The following is an 18,668-nucleotide window of genomic DNA, read 5'->3' on the forward strand; positions in this document are numbered from 1 at the left end:
GTGAAGGAGAGAGAGAGAGAGAGAGAGAGAGAGAGAGAGAGAGAGAGAGAGAGAGAGAGAGACTCCCTTGACAGTCAAGGAAAGCTCCTGAAACCAGGTATGTGTCCTGCATGGAGGCCCAGAAAGGCCACTGTATGAAGCTGTGAAGGTAAAACCTGGATTGTGTTAGAGACTCCAGAGTCGTGGGATACCTGCCAAGGAAAGCTGAAGACAGGTGTAGAACCAGCTCAAGGGAGAAAAGTGTGAGGCTGGCAATAAAGCTGAGAGTCAGGAGTATTCCAACAGTCTCCCAAAATGGAAGGACATCAGGTCATGGAGGGAGCAGGGCTTGGGAGCATCCTGTGCGCGAGGAAAAGCTGAAGCCAAACGGATAGCCCTGAAACACAAATGTGGTCTTTACTATGCAGCACACCTGCCACCCACATCTTATCAGCTTACAGAAGATCCACAGAACCCAGCACAACCATTCAAACGACACCAAATGAAGATGAAAGCTAGGGCTATGTCTCTCAAAACAAACAAACAAACAAGCAAGCACAAACATGTAACACGGTCCCACTCTAACACTGCCATGAAAAGAGCCACACTGCGCAAGAAAAGGAGGGTACAGAGGCTGAGATTTGTGTCAAAGTAGTTTTTGTTATTGCACTTTATTCTACACACTTAGTATGTTACACTTTTATATAATACTGTAATAGACATTAGTTCTTTAAAACAAATAAAAATATTACATAAAGATAAAAAATAAAACAAAAAACCCAGCAAGCCATCCAGACTAAGTTTCCTCCCCAGCAACCCCAGCTGTCAGGCGTTCCCACAGTCTCCTCCACGTCGATCACACTAGGCGCCGCTAACAGAGCAGATGGAGTTCGGCTCCTAAGAGCAACAGTACCACCTGAAACTTCTAGGGGAGTCTGCAGTGCGGGTGCCTTAAGGCCGCTCTAATATCACACTAGCTCTACCCCACATACCCCAGCACCTAGAAGACTAAATCCTCATTTTCTTTTAAGGAAAATGTGGATGGTTTGACCCAGAAAATGCAAAATGCACGTTCTGAACACTTTCAACAGCTCTGCACTTCCCAAGGCTATAATCCATCCTGACACAACACGGGGTCGGGAAGCCTCCCAGTAGGCTAGATCAAACAAGTGGGGCATCTCTCCAGAGCAAGATCAGAGGGTGCCTCAGTTTCCCTAAGTGTGACTGTACTGACCCATCCCCTGGGCTTCTCAGTGCTAAATAAGACAACAACAACAACAAAAATAAAGTGTCACTTAGTGCAGCTGGTACTTCACAGCCCTACCGCCCGCGCCGCTTCTGTCAGGAAGAACACTGACTTTCCAGCCCTCTTTGACCTCTGTGTTTTGTTTTGGTACTGGACACTGAGCCCAAGGCCATGTGTGTGCCAAGCATTCTCCACTGAACTAGGCCTGCCCTGAGTGCTCTAACCTGTCTGAGAGCTCAAGCGAAAATACGGAATGCACTGGGAGCTGACAGAGTCCGGCTCACTGTGCTCCTGCTCTAACTGTGTAGTAATGCACCCTTTCTCGGGTTCCTTGAGCTTTAGTGTTAATATTTTGACCCAGTGGCTGCCTAGCCCTGTCCCTTAGAGTGGATGGAGTCAGAAGTGACTCTCTTTGGTCTGGGAAGAACCAGAGCAGTCCACTTTCTGAGAGCAATGAAGACTGCTCAGTCAGAAGCAACTCAGCTGTGCTGCCGCGTGCTCAAGGGCACAGGAGAGCCGTGCAGGGGCCATACTCTGCCAACATTTCTTCTGATTGCTCTGCAGGAGAGCCTGCCACTCCATTCTACAGCAAAATTAGTAACCAGGCTTTCAGCTCCTAAGAAGCATCCAGGTGGTCACTTAAGGGCTACAGTAAACTGCCCCCTATGGAAATTTTTTTGAAGGTAAGTCTTTATTCCACCCTTCTTCCTCCCTTAGCCTGGAGGTAAATCTTCAAAACTTTGGCCCTATCAAGCCCTGTGCTAAGTGCCACCACACTTCTCTGAGGACCTAGTGTCTTCCCAAGTAATATACAGTACAGTACATTTCATGGCATTTTATCACTAAAATAGTAACAGATGCCAAAAAACAATCCAAAATTAGCTTACAATGTTATAAAGTAAAATACATACAAATTAGACACATGTGTTCACATACTCAGCCAGCTGAGTATTGAAATACCACCACCACATACCCCCATGTGGCCTTTGGCTTGCCCGGCCGGACACTTTCAAGAATATCTTGGACTTTTTCAGATACTTTTTTATGAATGACTATAAAACTCCTTAGCATTAGCCTATCCCTCCCACTGGGCAGAAAAAATGGAGGGAATCTTCTTTTTAAAAATTAAATATAAAAAAAAAAGAACCTACAATCTGACAAGAGACTTAAAATGGACTCTGGATGGGGAAAACAAAATCTAACCTCCCACATCTGAGTCTGAGCTAATATGTGCAAAGAATGTTAGGAATATGGTGTCCATGCTAGAACTACAGTCTCTGTATTAGAGCTCAGAACAAGGGGCAGCAGTCCTCCCACCACACAGACCTCGTGAAGTTTCCCACAGTAGACCTAACTCATAGAGATGGCTCATTCCTTCTTTCCTGACACCTGGCTTCCTGCACACCCTTCTGTCTCCAGAGGACGACAAGTTAATGCTCAGAGCAGAGTACCTAAGTATAGTTGAGTAGATGTGAAAATCCTGAGAGCTAAACTAAGCATTCTACCAAAGTGAGGCTAGAGCCAACACACCCAGAGACACCGGGCCTATCACGTGTCTAACAGTTTGCATGGAGAAAGCACTGCATGGCATTTCTGAAGAGCCGTAGTAGTAGGAGACCAGTATGCTCAGCCGCATCCTCATCAGCTCACGGGGCCCAGTAGTAAAGTGAACTTTGAAAGCTCTATGAAGCTGGCGTGTGAGCATGAGAGCAGTTCCCAGCAGATCTGTGGCTGTGGGGCTGACCCCCAGCACTGAGGAAGGAGATAAAGAGAGGGAGCTGTACAGTTAAAAGCTGGGCATGGCAGCATATACCTGCAATCTCAGCACTTTGGAGCATGAGGCAGAAGGATAAGATTTTTAAGGCCAGCCTGGGCTTATATCCCATTAAAACAACAACAAAATTATAGTCTATTTTTAATCAGACACTCAGTCCAACTACCATGATATCTGGAGTAGTCTCCCCTTTTTGAGGGAAAAGGAGGGTAGGAGGTGGGGAAAAACCCAAGGATCAAAGAGATTCTGTTCTGGGTTAGCCCTGCCCTGAAGAAACCAGGGCTCCCTGGCCCTGGAATTGTAAACACTGGGTTGTGAGGGCAGACAGCTTCACACCCAGCTGCCTTCTGGGGCTTCTGACTTACAACCTGAGATCCTGGTTACAGAGAACAAGAACCAGGCAACCACAAGGTATATTTGGCTGGGATGGTTTGTGTTTTGCCCTTATAATCATACAGTCCTGAACTAATGTCATGTTTTCTAAGTGCTCTCTACCACTGGGTAACTGAACTGTTCCGACCTAGAGCTGAAGTCATGACAGTGATAGCTTTAGTCCCCTGCACTGCAGTGTCCCACCTGGTTTAGAAACACAGACCGTGAATAGCCAGTGCTAGCAGTTGCCTCCTTTCAGTTCTGAGGCCAGAACATCACATTCTTCAGCGTTTACACATCTGACACAATCTTTTGCTAAAGAGATAGTGTGAGGCGGTATGAATCCTAAAACAGCCACCGAATGCTTCAGGGTCCAGGAGTTATCTCTGCCCAGGAAGGTCTTGAGTTGTCAACAAGCACCAATTCCCTTGGGAGCTCCCTTAATAAACAAATGACAAATTCTCCCCATGGCCTAAAGGTGAGAGGGAAGGAAGGAACAGAATAAAGAGAAAGGTCTTGGTCTTCAAGTAGAGTCGTCTAGTCCTCTGTTTGGTTGCTCAGAACTGCACTTGCAAAGCCGGTCCATAATGCCTTGGAGCATAGGCTGGACGATGCCCAGAAGAGGCCTCTTAGAGGGGTCACCATCCCAACATGCTTCCATCAACTGCCAGCACTCCTCATCAAACACAGGAAGACGCTCTGGACGGGTCCCTAGAGGAGAGCAAGGAAAACAGCCAATCAAGGAGAGCTGAGAGAGCAGAGAGCTCAGGTTCCTCCTGCAGATAACTAGATTATAACCTAACAGGAATGGCAAAACCAACACTGGCTTAGAAAATCCAACACTAAAAAAAACCATTTTTGAGATAATATAGTGCTGTCCAGTAGCAAAGGTTTGGTTTACAGTGTCCTTTCTGCATTCTAGGATGGTCTGCCTAACGCTGTCATGCTGTGCAGGGGCCAGAGCACGAGTGTGCCCTGCTGTGCTGTCAGGAGGGAGTTAAAGCATTTGGTGGCTCTTACCTCTGCGCACATTGTTCCAGAGATGATCTTTGCTAGCACACCTCTCAAATGCCTCAGGGAGCTTGACGGAGCCCGAGCAGATATACCAGAAAAGGATTCCAAAAGCATAGACGTCCACGGAATTATCGTACTTTCCTGCAGTAAAGACAGATGAGCAACAGTGAACCACTGCCTTGCTTCTACAGATCCTTACACAATTCTTAAAGCTTTTTACTATCTATTGGTCTTCACAAGTTGCCTGGTAGGCACAGAACATTTGTAATGCCTATTTTACAGTATAGAAAGCTAGCTACTAAGACAGCCAAGAGATAAGAATTTGTCAAAAGAGAAAATCATTTTAATGATTTTTATCATTTTAATGGGACAGTCTGCAAGATCAATTCTAAAGGGTCATATTAGAGAAATATGGGTGGGAACCAGAAAATAAAGATTATAAAGACAAAGATTAGCAGGTATGGTGCACATCTGTAATTCCAGCACTCAAGAGGTTAAGGCAGAGGATCATTTGAAACCAGTCTAGGATACACAGGAAGATCACATCTCTCATAGGAAGATCTTAAAGGCAAAGAAGAGTAAAGAGTTGGGCAGCATGTCTTTTTTTTTCTTTTTAGAGCAGGGATACAAAAGAAGAAAATATTTTTTAATAGTATTCTGACAGCAACAGGGTAGATAACAATAAAAGGAATTTAAATAAGCAGCAGGCAAGGCGGAGTAACAGCAGCAGGAAGAGAACAAAGTAAACCTAGGAAAAGAAAAAGGGTCTACTATTTGGCTCCAGTGGGCCAGACTCAGTTGTTTACTAGTTCCTGGTCCTTGTGTACCACCCAATGAAGAACCAGGTGACAACCTCTATGAAATGAATGAAATTTAGGGGCTGGAGAGAAAGAGAGCTCCGTGGTTTAGAGCACTTGGTGTTCTTACAGAGGCCCAGGGTTTGATTCCTAGCATCCATATGGCTCACAGACACCTGAGGTTGCAGTTCCAGAGCATTCAACAACCTCTTTTGACCTCCTTGAGCACCAGGCACACTCATGGTACACATACATACATGTGGGCAAAATATTCATATATATAAAATATTAAAAAAAGAAATAGAAATGCATTGTTAATTATTCCTCATCTCAATACTGGTGACTGACCTATGATTTCTTTCCCATCTTCCTTGGTACAGTACCATCATCCTCCATCCACTATGGTTCAGAGTTTCAAAGTTCCATGACAGCCATTCTTTTCTATCCAACACTCACATCAAGGCAGTAAAAAGCTTTCCCATTGTCTTCTGAATTTATCTCAAATCTGTAACCCTGTTTATTTCAGCATCAGTACCAACCTTTATTAACCAACCATGGATACAAATCTTTGCCTGACTGGTCATCTCACACTGATTCTTCACCCTCACATCCCTTCCACCAATGGCTGTGAAGCTGGTCCAGGCATGTGTTCTTCCACCAATGGCTGTGAAGCTGGTCCAGGCATGTGTTCTTCCACCAATGGCTGTGAAGCTGGTCCAGGCATGTGTTCTTTGCCACCCTCCACTGCTCAAAAGCTCAGCACCTCCTTACTTACTTACTTACTTACTTACTTACTTACTTACTTACTTACTTAAGACCCTAACCCTCCCCCAGGTTTGCAGTCTATGGACTTCTCTGGCCTTGTCTGTCACCACTTGCCAAATAGATTTCTTTCCTGCCATAAATATTTCTGTTTTGCAATTTCCCTTGGTATTTCCCCTTCTCCAGCCTCCAGATGTTTCTGCCCTAATGATTGGAGTGTATAGGCAGAAAAGCCTAGGTTTGAGTCACAGTTTCATTGCCTTCTACCTCAGTGTTTGGGGCCAGTTACTTCATCAATCCAGCCCCGGTTTACCTATAAATCTGACATAAAAATACACCAACATCACAGGCTTGCCGAAGGGATTAAGTAAAACAAGATCTCGAGGCCGGGCGATGGTGGCGCACGCCTTTAATCCCAGCACTCAGGAGGCAGAGGCAGGCGGATCTCTGTGAATTTGAGACCAGCCTGGTCTACAGAGCTAGTTCCAGGACAGGCTCCAAAGCCACAGAGAAACCTGTCTCGAAAAAACAAAAACAAACAAACAAACAAAAAAAAACAAGATTTCGAGAAACATACCTGCCCTGGCTACTACAAAGTGCACACTCAGACCTGAGTTCCCTTTCCACTATCTATTTTTCTAGATTGGACTCAAATATTACCTCAAATCTCACTTTTACCATAAAACCATCCTAAATTTATTCTTTCACTCTGCATCCCAGTAATCACGGCACCTGTAATTTAGCATTTAATGCTGTCTTACATCCCTTCCAAATTACTTTACCTCTCTCAGTATATCTCCATGTTGATAATAATTTCTCTAATGACAAGTTCCATCATTTAGAAGTTATTCAACCAATACTTTATGACTAAGTAAGTGCTAAGTATGGCAGTTATGGCACTAACAGCCCAGAGACACATCCAAGAGAGCACTTGGCAACTCCCATTTTCATTTACACCGTTCTTTCTCACTTCTTTACCTCTTCACTCTCCCTGTTCTGGTTTCTTCATTACCTGGGCCACACCTGCCAGCAGTACTTGTCCACACTATTTACCCTGAGGGGAAGCACCCCAACTCAGAGTACTGGGGTCTACCTAAACAACCCACTCTTTGCCCTCTAGTCTTACCTGTGAAAAGTTCAGGGGCCATATGGATTGGTGTCCCAACAATGCTGCCTGACATCATAGCTTCTGGCTTGCAGAATCCTAAGTCAGTGATCTTGGCACGGTTTTGTTTGTCCAGCTGCCAAAAATAGCAGGTCAGAGTCACCTTGTGTCCGCACACCCAGTCCCAAAGCAGTACTTACTAAGTCCTTCCTCCAACCTTACTATATCAGACTCGTTCCTGTCACTGTCCTCTTCCCCGAATGTGAGCAAGGACTGTTAATTCACCTTTATATCCCCACACTGGGATCACTATAATCTTGGAAGAATGAGTAATGAAGGTCTGTAAAATGAGGAAAACATGTTGGCACCTGACCTCCCTCTCGTCAGCTGAAGTAATTCTTTTAATTTTTGAAGCTCTAATCCAGGGCTGGGTGTGGCTTTGTGGCAGAGACCTGAATCAGCATGCACAGACACTGGCTCTACCCCAGCATAGGAGAAAGAACAGCAACAAAAACAAATAAGCAGAAATTGATCCTAGAGAATAAATGTGTCCCCTTTGGCTACTGATTGTCTCTTAGCTTCCTATCAATAATTTTTGAGTTATCTTTCTCTCCCTAAAACTGCAACCTTATAGGGTGTTGCCATGTGATACTGGAAGGTACTTTTTCCTAGGTAATTACATTTTATTTATTTACTTTGTGTGTGTATAGATTAGAGGACAAGTTGTAGGAGTCTGTTTTCTCCTTCCACTATGTAATAACAGGTACCAACAGCTTGTTGAGCCATTTTGGTGACTGTAATAGATGTTTTCAAGAGGAGTCTGTCAAAAAACTCCTTATGGTTTATGCAATGTGACTTCTAAGGTGCATTATGCATGTTAGCTCTCATCTAGTGTCTCTGATCAAGCCCTAAACAATAGCAAAGACCTGGACTCCTCAAATATGCCAATGACATAAAAAGGCAAAGATTATTCTAGATTGAAGAAGGCTAAAATAGCATGTAACAAGATATACTGTAGCATCCTTAGATTAGCTCCTAGGCAAAATAAATAAATAGATAGATAAAAAACAGCAAACAGACCATATTTGGAGCAACAGGATATAATGGAGACAATAACAGAGTATATGTTTTTGTTGTTTGTTTGTTTGGTTTTGGTTTTGTCAAGACAGGCTTTCTCTGTAGCTTTGGTGCCTGTCCTGGAACTAGCTCTGTAGACCAGGCTGACCTTGAACTCACAGAGATCCACCTGTCTCTGTCGCTGCTGGGATTAAAGGCCTGCCCCACCACCACCCAGCCCAGAGTATGTGTTAACAACAGTAGTGTATCAATGATAGATTTCTTGAGTGTGGTAATGTCATTTTAATTATTTAGAAGATACTTTTCTTAGGAGAGACACACTGACATACTTAGGAGTGAACTGTTATCAGCAGCTTACCTTCATGTGGTGCAGGAAGAGATCAGAAACTATGACTGTGAGTGGGGCACCCTGGCAGGAGCACAGGACACAAGGGCAGCTGGGTTTCCGCTATGCCAGCTTTTAGTGCCGCTCTTTCCCACTCTTTTCTATGAAGTGAAAATTTCCCACAGTGGAGGGAAAAGTATTTGACACAGGTAGTCTGTTGAAAATGCTCCTTAGGCTGAAATTCAGGACACCATCTACCCACCTTGGGAATGCTCCTGCTTTCCATGCAGTCTCTCCCTAGAATCAAAGGCCTTTTACACAGACCCTCTGCAGAGGCAGGGACCCTCTCTGAATAGAGCTCTTACTCACCAGCACGTTCTTCAGTTTGATATCCCGATGCACAAGCCCCTGGCTGTGCAGAAAGCGGATTCCCTCCACCACATCCAGAGCTATCTGCAAACGTGTCTCCAGGGTCAGCCCAGCCTGGGAAGGGAAAACAGCCCAACTCCTCAGCCCAACTGAGACCAACTGTGAGCGACTAAATGACTTAGGGTGGCACGGAAGGGCAGAACAGTGACTGGGAGGGGCAGGTAGAACACAAAGCACAAGGAAGCCCATTGCAGGCTGCAGTTGGTCAGCAGGACCACCCCAGACCGAAGTGGAAGTCCGAGGTCCAGCAGCATCTCACTCCCAGCATCTGGGTGACTCTGGCACTGTCTCATGGAAGATTTCCTTTCACAGGCATGGTTAGCCCAGGTTTGATTTTATGGGCTCCAATTCTAAAGTTACTCGAAAACTGTCCTATTAATTTCCTCCAAGATCTTCAAATGGATCTAGCCCATTTATAAAAGAATCCCATGTGCTCCTGAGATAAAGAGAAACCACTTGGAGTCTCTTCATCTCACCAATTTCTGTGGCTCCTGAAAAGATTCCTGCATTTCTCTCCCTTACTTCTGAAAGTCTCCATGTAAGCTCATATAGGGGAATCCAGACCCTCTGAGGTCAGCTTCTGTCTCCTTCTGTTCAGCTCCAAGGCAGGAGACAGACAAGAGAAACCTAATTCCCTTATTTGTGAATATTTTAGATGAGAGCTTAAACTCAGCATTCAGCTGAGAGTTTCACCCTTACTCAAATGTCATTCTTCAGTGGTACACCCCAGTTTAATTTTTAAAAAAATCAAGATCACATAACAAGATCTTATGACTTCATGACTGACCCCACCCCACCTCTCTCTCTTTGACTACAATTTTCTTAAACATGATTGGAAATTACACATCTTGCTATAATCTGATAGTACTTAATACAAACCTTGCACAAATAGTCATCAATAAATACTTGTTCACTTAACAAAAACTGGCTTTATCCTAAAGTATAATAAGAAGCTTTCCATTCTTCTAAAGAATCTACATTTTCATTCACACCACAGAACATCAGAGTGGTAAATAAGCTGGGCCTGGTGGCACATGCTTTAATCGTAGCACTGGAGGAGGAGGCATAGGGATCTCTTGTGAGTGAGAGACCAGCCTAATCTACACAGGAGAGTTCCAGGCCAGCCAGTGCTACATAGTGAGAGCCTGTCTCAAAAAACAAAACAAAACAAAACAAAACAAAACCAGCAAAAAAAACAAAACAAAACAAAAAAACCAAATAAGCAATTTTTTAAAAAGTAATGAATAAAAGCATTACAGAAATATACTGGGATAAAAGTGAATTCTGAAAAATGTCTGACATTTTTCTGGAAATAATGAAGTAAATGAGGTTACTCCAACAATCTCTATGAAAGTGAGAAGTTCTGAAACAGCAGGAAAGGACGAAGTTCAGGAAGAAACCGGTTCCCAGCTGGCTCTAGTCCCCGGCTGCCTCCCTCACCTTCAGCCCTGTGTAGAGGTCCCGGTGCAGCCGTTCCATAATAAGCAGGACCGCAATGCTGGAGCCACCACCGTAGTTGTAATCAATGACCGAACCGTGAAGATCCACCAATCTCTCGTGCTTTGGCAAAGACCTAGGAGAAGGAGAAAGGTACCACACTCAGGCTCTAATTCTGCAAGAGATGCCAGGATGTAGAAAGAAAGAACCTCACAGTCACACATAGTCCAAGTCTAGAGAGAGGAAAAGAAAACTACTTCTCCGCCAAGTAAAGAACCATGGACTATCAATACTTGCAGTCCTTAGTGACAAGAAAGACAACAGAATGAAGAGCTGAGAAATTGTGATATGAGAAAACTAAGCAAAGACAGCATTTCTGGCCTAACCTACAAACACTAGTTATAATGTCGTTAAATCTTGGTATACAGAGACAAGATATGCTGTAGCTTGTGATACAAAACTAAAGCCAGCCTTTGGCTTCTCTGGGTCTTCCCCAGATTAATGAAACCAAGACTTACCTCATGTAGTGAAACTCCAATGCCAGGTCATTCCAGTGCTTCTCATCAGGAGGAACAACTGACTTGAGGGCACAAGGGAAGTGTCCGCCCCAGTTGTCACACAGGTACACTACACCATACTGGCCCCGGCCTAGTTCCTGTCCTAATTTAGGTTTACCTATAAGATATAAAGACAGCAATAAGGCAGCTGGAATGGAACTTACCAGGCATTCTTTTTAAGATTCTTAGGTGCAACCCTGCCTGGAGGCCAGAAGTTGGTAATCATGCAATCATGCAATGGGGAGAAACTCAAGTGTTGTTCTAACCCAGCAGGAAGTAACTGAGCTGGATGATTTTGAATAAACTTTGATCTTGTTATTCATATTAAACCAGCAGCAGAACCAAATAGGAATTCAGAAGCATCACTAAGTGCTAGGGCAGCTTTGCAAGGTAGTAGCAGCCTGAGACAATGGGATTCTTGGTAAAGGAATGCTAGAGGTCCCTGCATTCCCTCCAATTCACTTGGAAAGAAACAAGGACTCACGGTGAAGCAAGACGTCCTGTAAAGACCTGCTCTCTAGTGAAAGGCGGGCCAGACGGGGGGCGTGGTCTTTTCGAACCTTTAGCCACAGATCTTCAGTTTTCTCCAGCCGCCCAGAGTGGCCAGCTTCCAGCTAGGAGAAAAAGACAACATAAAACTCAAGTCCCTCACCTCAGATTCTCCACCGGATTCATAGAAATAATTATACATTTTTCCTGCCAACAATTGTGAGAACTGAACAGCATATATATATGACATGTTTAATACAATGATAGTGCATAGTCAATAGTCATTTTCCTCTTAGAAGCATAATCACATCTATTCATATCCTCTCTCTCTCTCTCTCTCTCTCACACACACACACACACACACACACACACACACACTCACACACACACACATTCAGGAGGACCATATAATTGTGATCTGGTATTGTTAGAAAGTCATTCTTCTGTCATTCATTATAAAATATGATATAAACTTATATAAAGTCAGTACTCCTCTCTGCTCTTTTTCATTCAGTTATATGGGAAGAAATTAACTGCACTCACTCTAATTTTCCCAGAGTTATAAAAAGATCCACATGAAAAATTTGGTGATGAAACTTCCTGTAACATATTATTCTTTAACAGAATAAAAAATACACTGATTTTTTAAAACTATAAGGATTGCAGAGAGCAAATTACTTCCCTCTAGATGAGTATCTTTTCTGCTTATTCCAGCTTTCGCTCCTTTCCTGCATACCAACCTGCCTCAAGGAGGCTGCAAAAGCCTCGTGAGAACAATTGAGCCGAGTGCGGAACTGGCTACAAATGCTCTTGGCCAACTTGGAGGCACTGAGACTCTCGATGGCTTCCTGGGCCACCTTCCTCTTCCACTCTAGAGTGATGGTAGGTGGGCTCACCCATGTGATCCGCTGGATGATCTGCCGAGATGAGGACAGGAAAGTCACTGAAGGAAGCAGGAACTCCCAGGCAGCTCCAACAATGCCTCTCCTTCACTGGGCTCCTGCTCATCAGGAACAGCCCTTGACATAGGAGCCTATGGAACCCATCTACCTCAAAACCAGGGTTCATCCAGAGGAAAGCACCAAAGAACAGTAAGCCTAATTGAAATGCTTACACCCCTCAACATGTTCTATTCAGGGCCAGGGATTAACTCTCCTCTGAAGCAGTAGTAACTCTACATAGATGCAAGTCTAAGACAGGAACCACACTCTTGGCCCCTGGCAACAGTGTGTGTGTGTGTGTGTGTGTGTGTGTGTTGTTTGAGACAGGTCTTTCTACATAGGCCTGGCTATCCTAAAACTTACTATGTAAACCCAGGTAGGCCATCAACTCTATCTGCCTCTACCTCCTCATCTGCCTGCCTCTACCTCCTCAATGCTGGGATTAAAGGTGTGCACCACTATGACTGACTCAATGTCTAGATTTTTGTTGTTTACTTTTGTACTCTTTTGGTACCAGGGAATCAAATCTGTGACCCTTTGTATTTTAGGCAAAACATCTACCACCAAGCTATAACCCCAGACCCAATAATACCTACTTCTGAGAAAACATTTAGGCTGAATAAAGAAAGACAATACAACTAGTGAGGGGGAACTTTGTGGCTTCATCAAGTATTACATAAATCTATGGCTTTTTAGGGCTTAAAGGGAATACTGGTAGTCATTCATTGAGAACAAACATACAACAGAATTCTTTCAGAGAGGCAAACCACCAAATAATGGCCACCCTACTTTAACAGCGTATTCTACGATCTGTTCTGTTGGAGAGTCTAAGATGTAAGTGAGCCCAATATGGATTGAAATAATTCTCTGAGGAACACTCACCTGCTTGATTTGTTCCCAAAGCATCCTTGTAACTGAGGACCCAGAGTGAAATGTGACTTCAACATGATAAGCGGCATTTAAGATCTGAAAGAGAACACGTGAAGGAACACATGCAGAGAGTCATTTCTCAACAACTCCAAGAACAAGTCCAAGCTGGGTGTAGTGGTATATACCTTTAATCCCTGTACCTGGGAGGAAGAGTAAGGCGGGTCTCTCTGAGGCCACTCTGTTCTAGATAGCAAGTTCTCAGCCAAATGTTCTAGAGAGTAAAAGACCCTGTCTGTCTGTCTCTGTCTGTCTGTCTGTCTGTCTGTCTGTCTCTCTCTCTCTCTCTCTCTCTCTCTCTGTCACACACACACACACACACACACACACACACACACACACACCCCACTGAGCCAGACACAGCACTTGGGAGGCAGAGCAAAAGAATAACAGTTCAAGACCAACCTTGACCAAAATAGCAAGTTAAAAGCCAGGCCAGTCTTGGCTACATGTGCATCACTCCTACCTTCTGCCTGCCCAAACCAAAGAATTACAGTCCAATCTGAAGGCTTGCAAATTTATCCCTAAACATATACAGAGTTAACTAAAGTTCATCACCTCTTTTACTTTCTTTTTTTTTTTTTTTTTTGATTTTTGACAGAGGGTTTCTCTGTGTAGCTTTGGAGCTCTGTAGATTAGGCTGGCTTAACTCAGAGATCATCTGCCTCTGCCTCTGAGTACTGGGATTAAAGGCGTGTACCACCACCATCGCCTAGCCTTCTATTCATTTTTATCAACTGTAAATTTACAACTTATACGCACCTCCCCCAGGCAGTAGTCATATAGTAGGAAAACAAAATGTAATTTCAAGTAGACTGTTTCAAAGGGAAATCCTTGGCTAATGTGAAGTTGGGCTTGTGTGTGAATTATTCTAGCTGTTATCTGCAACACAGTGTCTTAGAAACCATTCTTTTCATACCTGTTTGAGATAATTGCTGGTAATATGAACTGAGACATCCTGTGATTTTTCAAGGCTCTGCAGACACCGTTCCAGGGTCCCAACAAAGCTTTCCCGTAGGTAATCCACTGAGCTGATCAGCTTGTTGGCCACCGCCTGATTGAGCCTGGAGATGATGAGCTCTTGGATCTGCCGGATGCAGCATTTGATCTCTCTGGTGCCCACTGTTTCTCCATTCTCAGGGACAATGACATCTAGAGGCAGAGACACACTAGTTAGCAGTGAAGGAAAGGTGCAGACACACTAAATAAGGCATCTCCCAAGTCATCACTGGTGAACTACCATGATGGCGGCTATGAAAAGATAGAGTTGGTTGTCAAATTCTGAATCATAGTAAGATCAAAAGCCAGGTGATGCTCAGCCACTTACATTAAATAAGATCATGAAAATGAGCAGTTATGTCTAAAACAAGTCTATTGATCTTAGTAGCTTTTAGGATTCAGTTACAGGAGGAGAAGAATACCATTCTCTCAGTGGAAACTATGTGAAAGGCACAATAGTAAGCACTGTATATAGGTAATCTAACTTCATTTTCACAGTACCTTTGTTACTAGATACTAATGGATATATTCTATAGATTAGGAAATAGCCTCAGGGATAAGACAAAGTAGGCATTGGGAAAGAAGATGTGCAGTCAAGAAGCAATACAGCTAGAATTTGAGCATAAACCTCACTTGTTTCAAATCCAGGATCTTTTTTTTTTTTTTTATTTTTCAAGACAGGGTTTCTCTGTAGCTTTGGAGCCTGTCCTGGAACTAGCTCTGTAGACCAGGCTTACTTCGAACTAACAGAGATCCACCTGCCTCTGCCTCCCGAGTGCTGTGATTAAAGGCACGTGCCACCACTGCCCAGCTAACTGTCAGAGCAATTGTCACAAGCTATTACAGGTCATGACACAATTACAGCTTATAGCAATTGATAGTTCAGATGCCAACCCACCAGACAAATGGTTCTCTGAAAACTGTTGCTGTCATCTGTGGTTTCACTTGTGCAATAACAGCTATGGTATCTCCCCATCACCATGCATTTTCATGAAATGTATACATATAATCTCATGATTACATCTCAATCTTATGGGCACACGCATTTGTGGATGGTCAGGAAGATGACTTCTCATTCATCTGTATAATTCTGATGAACAGAAACATACTAAAATATGTTTTATAACTGTATCTATTGTTACAGGTGGACTATAAAACACTTAAAGGTCTGTTCTCTATCCTTGGATACATATATATATGTATATGTATATGTATATGTATATGTATATGTATATATACATATGCTTGGGAATTTGTAACAGAGAAGTAATGAGAATGTAGAATGTATAGGAATAAGAATAAGGATGTAAAAGAATAAAGAATTGGAACAGAAAATTAGAAATAAGAAATTATAGACAATTAGGACAAGAGAATTAGAATTAAAGAAGAAATAAAGAAAATGACCCTCATTTAATCCCAGCACTCGGGAGGCAGAGGCAGGCGGATCTCTGTGAGTTCGAGACCAGCCTGGTCTACAGAGCTAGTTCCAGGACAGGCTCCAAAGCCACAGAGAAACCCTGTCTCGAAAAACCAAAAAGAAAAAAAAAAAAAGAAAGAAAAAGAAAGAAAATGACCCTCAGATCAAGTGAATGAAGTTAGTATAGAAATCTTTCATTTTCCCCACTCCTGAGAAACATTTCTCCTTTGAAACCCTGGGTAGGGACTGGGAGCTGATCTCTCAGTCCTTACATAAAACAAGAAAAAAATTTTGACATGTAACTCCATACATAGCCCAGGCTGACCTCACACCTACGACTCTTCTGCCTCTTCCCTGGGAGCTAGGAGTACAGGCATATGCCACCACACCTAGATTAAAACATAAATATTTCCTAAAGTATGTACATCCTGTTACCCAGCATACATGACTGACTTTTATTTAAAGACAAATAGCAACAGAAATCTGGTCCTACCAGACTATGTGCAAGCTTGCTCTTAAATCAATTTGTTATTGCTTCAAACGTACTCAGGAAGGACTCAAAACAACACAAGAACGAGATATGAAATTGCACCCAATATGTAGCTATTTAAGTACGTGGATCCACAGACCTACAAGTAAGCAGAGTCAGACATTTGGTCTACTAGCTCCAGTTATTCCAACATCTGTTTAAGCTAAACATTGCATCAAAGGCACTAAACATTGTACCAAAGGCACTAACCGTGGTATACCTTCCACAGAACAACCCAACATTACACTGTCACCTAACCCTGCTTCTCTGGCCGGCTGTCATCTTGTGGGTACCATGCCAGCACTGATGATCCAGGGTACTTAGTGAAGTGTTCAGAGGACTCTAGAACTTCCACTGAAATGAACATTTCTCAGCCACGAAAGATACAACTCTATTCATTTTTACTGAAAAAAGAGAGAAGAGAGGAAGGAAGGAAAAATAGGAGATTCTTTGTTTTTGATGCAAGGTATAAGATGATGAATAACTCCAAGTTCATATTCTTCAACTCTGGCATTTCAGTACACAGAAGTATATACTAAAAGAAAGCAAAAGATGACAGACGTTACAGTGAAATGTAGGGGGGCACAAATGAGTGCAGCTGGCAGCAGATGGCAGAACTAATGACCTTACAAAATGTGGCATTTAAAGGGTGGTTGGACTTGGAAAATTTCACAGAAAAATAAAAAATATTTCGGATTTGAGGCAGGACACACGCAAAGAAAAGGTTTAGGGACTGTATGGAGGGCATCAAGCAGTTAAGACCAACCCAGTTAAAACTACAGGAAGGTAAGAACGGAAAGTATGGTTGGCACAGTTGATAAAGCTTTGGGAGATCTCAGACTAGATTGGGGTTCTTGGTACTGGTCTGTGGAACAGGAAGCCAATAAACAATGAAAATAAGCAGCATCTATCTAGTGAAGATTCTAACACACACAGCACTGACAAAGTCTAAAGTGGCTTTCACGGTCTGAGCACTCCTGATGTGCATACGTACTCGTAACTGAAAACGTCAGGAGTGACTGAAAACAGTGTCGTTTTAGCTACTGTGCGGTAGAGCTAATGCTCATGCATGGAGAGTCAAACAGCATCGAGAATTCAGACACCAAAAGCCCTGACTGATGGCTTCCCCCACTTTGTTATTCGTGATGAATGAGAGATTGCTAGGAAAGCTAAACATGCTCTTGGAAATTTTCCTGAATTTCAGGAGCAGCCTAAAGCTAAAATAAGATCATGGGACAAAAAGCAACACAACACCTTAATTATTTAGATGAGGTAGCCTCTTTTGCTCTCATGGACTTAAGATTCGCTTTGATTCCTTCCTAAGCCACAAGCTTACCTTTTCCTAAATTCATCCTTTGCGTTGTCTAATCCCCACCTTCTGTCTGCATCCCTGTACTCCTGAGAAGAACTGCTTGAAGAATTTTACTATGCTGTACTTTGACCTTTGCTCTGTGGTAGTCTGAATGTAATTGGTCCCCATATGCTCCTAGGGAGTGGCACTATTAGGAGGTGTGGCCTTCTTGGAGGAAGTGTGTCACTGTGGAGTAGGCTTTGAGGTCTCATATGTTCAAGCTATGCCCAGTGTGAACAGACACTCCTGCTGCTTGCAAATCAAGACACAGAACTCTAAGCTCCTCCAGCACCATGTCTGCCTGCATGCCACCATGTCCCACCATGACAATAATGGACTAAACCTCTGAAACAGTAAGTCAGCCCCTATTAAATGTTTTCCTTTCTAAGAGTTGCCATGGTCATGGTGTCTCTTCACAGCAATAGAAACCCTAACTAAGACAGGTGTCCTCTTGCTGGACCTTAAGAATCAAGACATGGGAGCTGGAGAGATGGCTCAAAGGTTAAGAGCACTGGCTGCTCTTCCAGAGGACCCTGGTTCAATTCCTAGCATGGCAGCTCACAATAATATATAACTCCAGTTCCAGAGGATCTGATACCCTCATACAGACATACATGCAGACAAAATACTGATGTACATAAATAAATAAAGTAATTTAAAAAGAATCAGGGTATTCAATTTCTAGCTCAAAGAATCAGAGGCCTTCTCTCTTCAGCCTATGACAGCCTGCTTCAGGACAAAGCAAAAGTGAAGTGAGAAAATGTCCAAAGGAGAGAAAGGTCCTGGCCCTGACCTGCTCAGGCCTGTGCATCCCACATCCTCTGTCCAGGGTTTGTCCTGAAAGTGATACCCTCTAGTCCTCCAGAAGACTCTGGGTGAGACAGACCTGCAGCCTGTAGGCCTGGGAGGGGTGAGGCAGTCCCTCAAAGCATTCTCCCTCAATATTACCTGCCCAGTGTCACTGGCCTGACCCACAAGACAGATCCAGGATCTGTGGTGTGGCCATCTGCCAGACTCCCGAGGAGGGAGGCCAAGGGTGGCCCTGGCAAAGTATGTCTGCTAGCTGCTTTCATGCGCTTGGAGAGCCCTGCCCCTGGAGAGTACTTTTCTGTTGGCTTTTCCCTCCCAAGCCAACAGAAGC

At 43.5% G+C, this 18,668-nt stretch overlaps 1 protein-coding gene across 2 annotated transcripts in view; it reads right to left on the reverse strand.

Annotated features, from left to right (window-relative positions):
- Positions 1–631: 631 nt before the first annotated feature.
- Dstyk (dual serine/threonine and tyrosine protein kinase) overlaps positions 632–18,668 on the reverse strand; it is a 49,403-nt gene continuing 31,366 nt past the window's right edge. For both annotated transcript variants that reach the window (XM_050147738.1, XM_050147739.1), the window contains exons 4-13: positions 14,151–14,383; positions 13,187–13,270; positions 12,104–12,280; positions 11,359–11,488; positions 10,836–10,992; positions 10,321–10,453; positions 8,821–8,934; positions 7,071–7,185; positions 4,392–4,526; positions 632–4,082 (exon numbers count right to left, since the gene is read on the reverse strand). In XM_050147738.1, the coding sequence (XP_050003695.1) occupies positions 3,895–4,082; positions 4,392–4,526; positions 7,071–7,185; positions 8,821–8,934; positions 10,321–10,453; positions 10,836–10,992; positions 11,359–11,488; positions 12,104–12,280; positions 13,187–13,270; positions 14,151–14,383 (1,466 nt within the window). In that variant the 3' untranslated portion in view covers positions 632–3,894. The remainder of the gene's footprint in view (positions 4,083–4,391; positions 4,527–7,070; positions 7,186–8,820; positions 8,935–10,320; positions 10,454–10,835; positions 10,993–11,358; positions 11,489–12,103; positions 12,281–13,186; positions 13,271–14,150; positions 14,384–18,668) is intronic.

Source organism: Alexandromys fortis, unplaced genomic scaffold (assembly GCF_014885135.2).
Source record: "Alexandromys fortis isolate MF-2015 unplaced genomic scaffold, M_Fortis_MF-2015_v1.1 scaffold_58, whole genome shotgun sequence".
Classification (NCBI taxonomy): domain Eukaryota; kingdom Metazoa; phylum Chordata; class Mammalia; order Rodentia; family Cricetidae; genus Alexandromys; species Alexandromys fortis.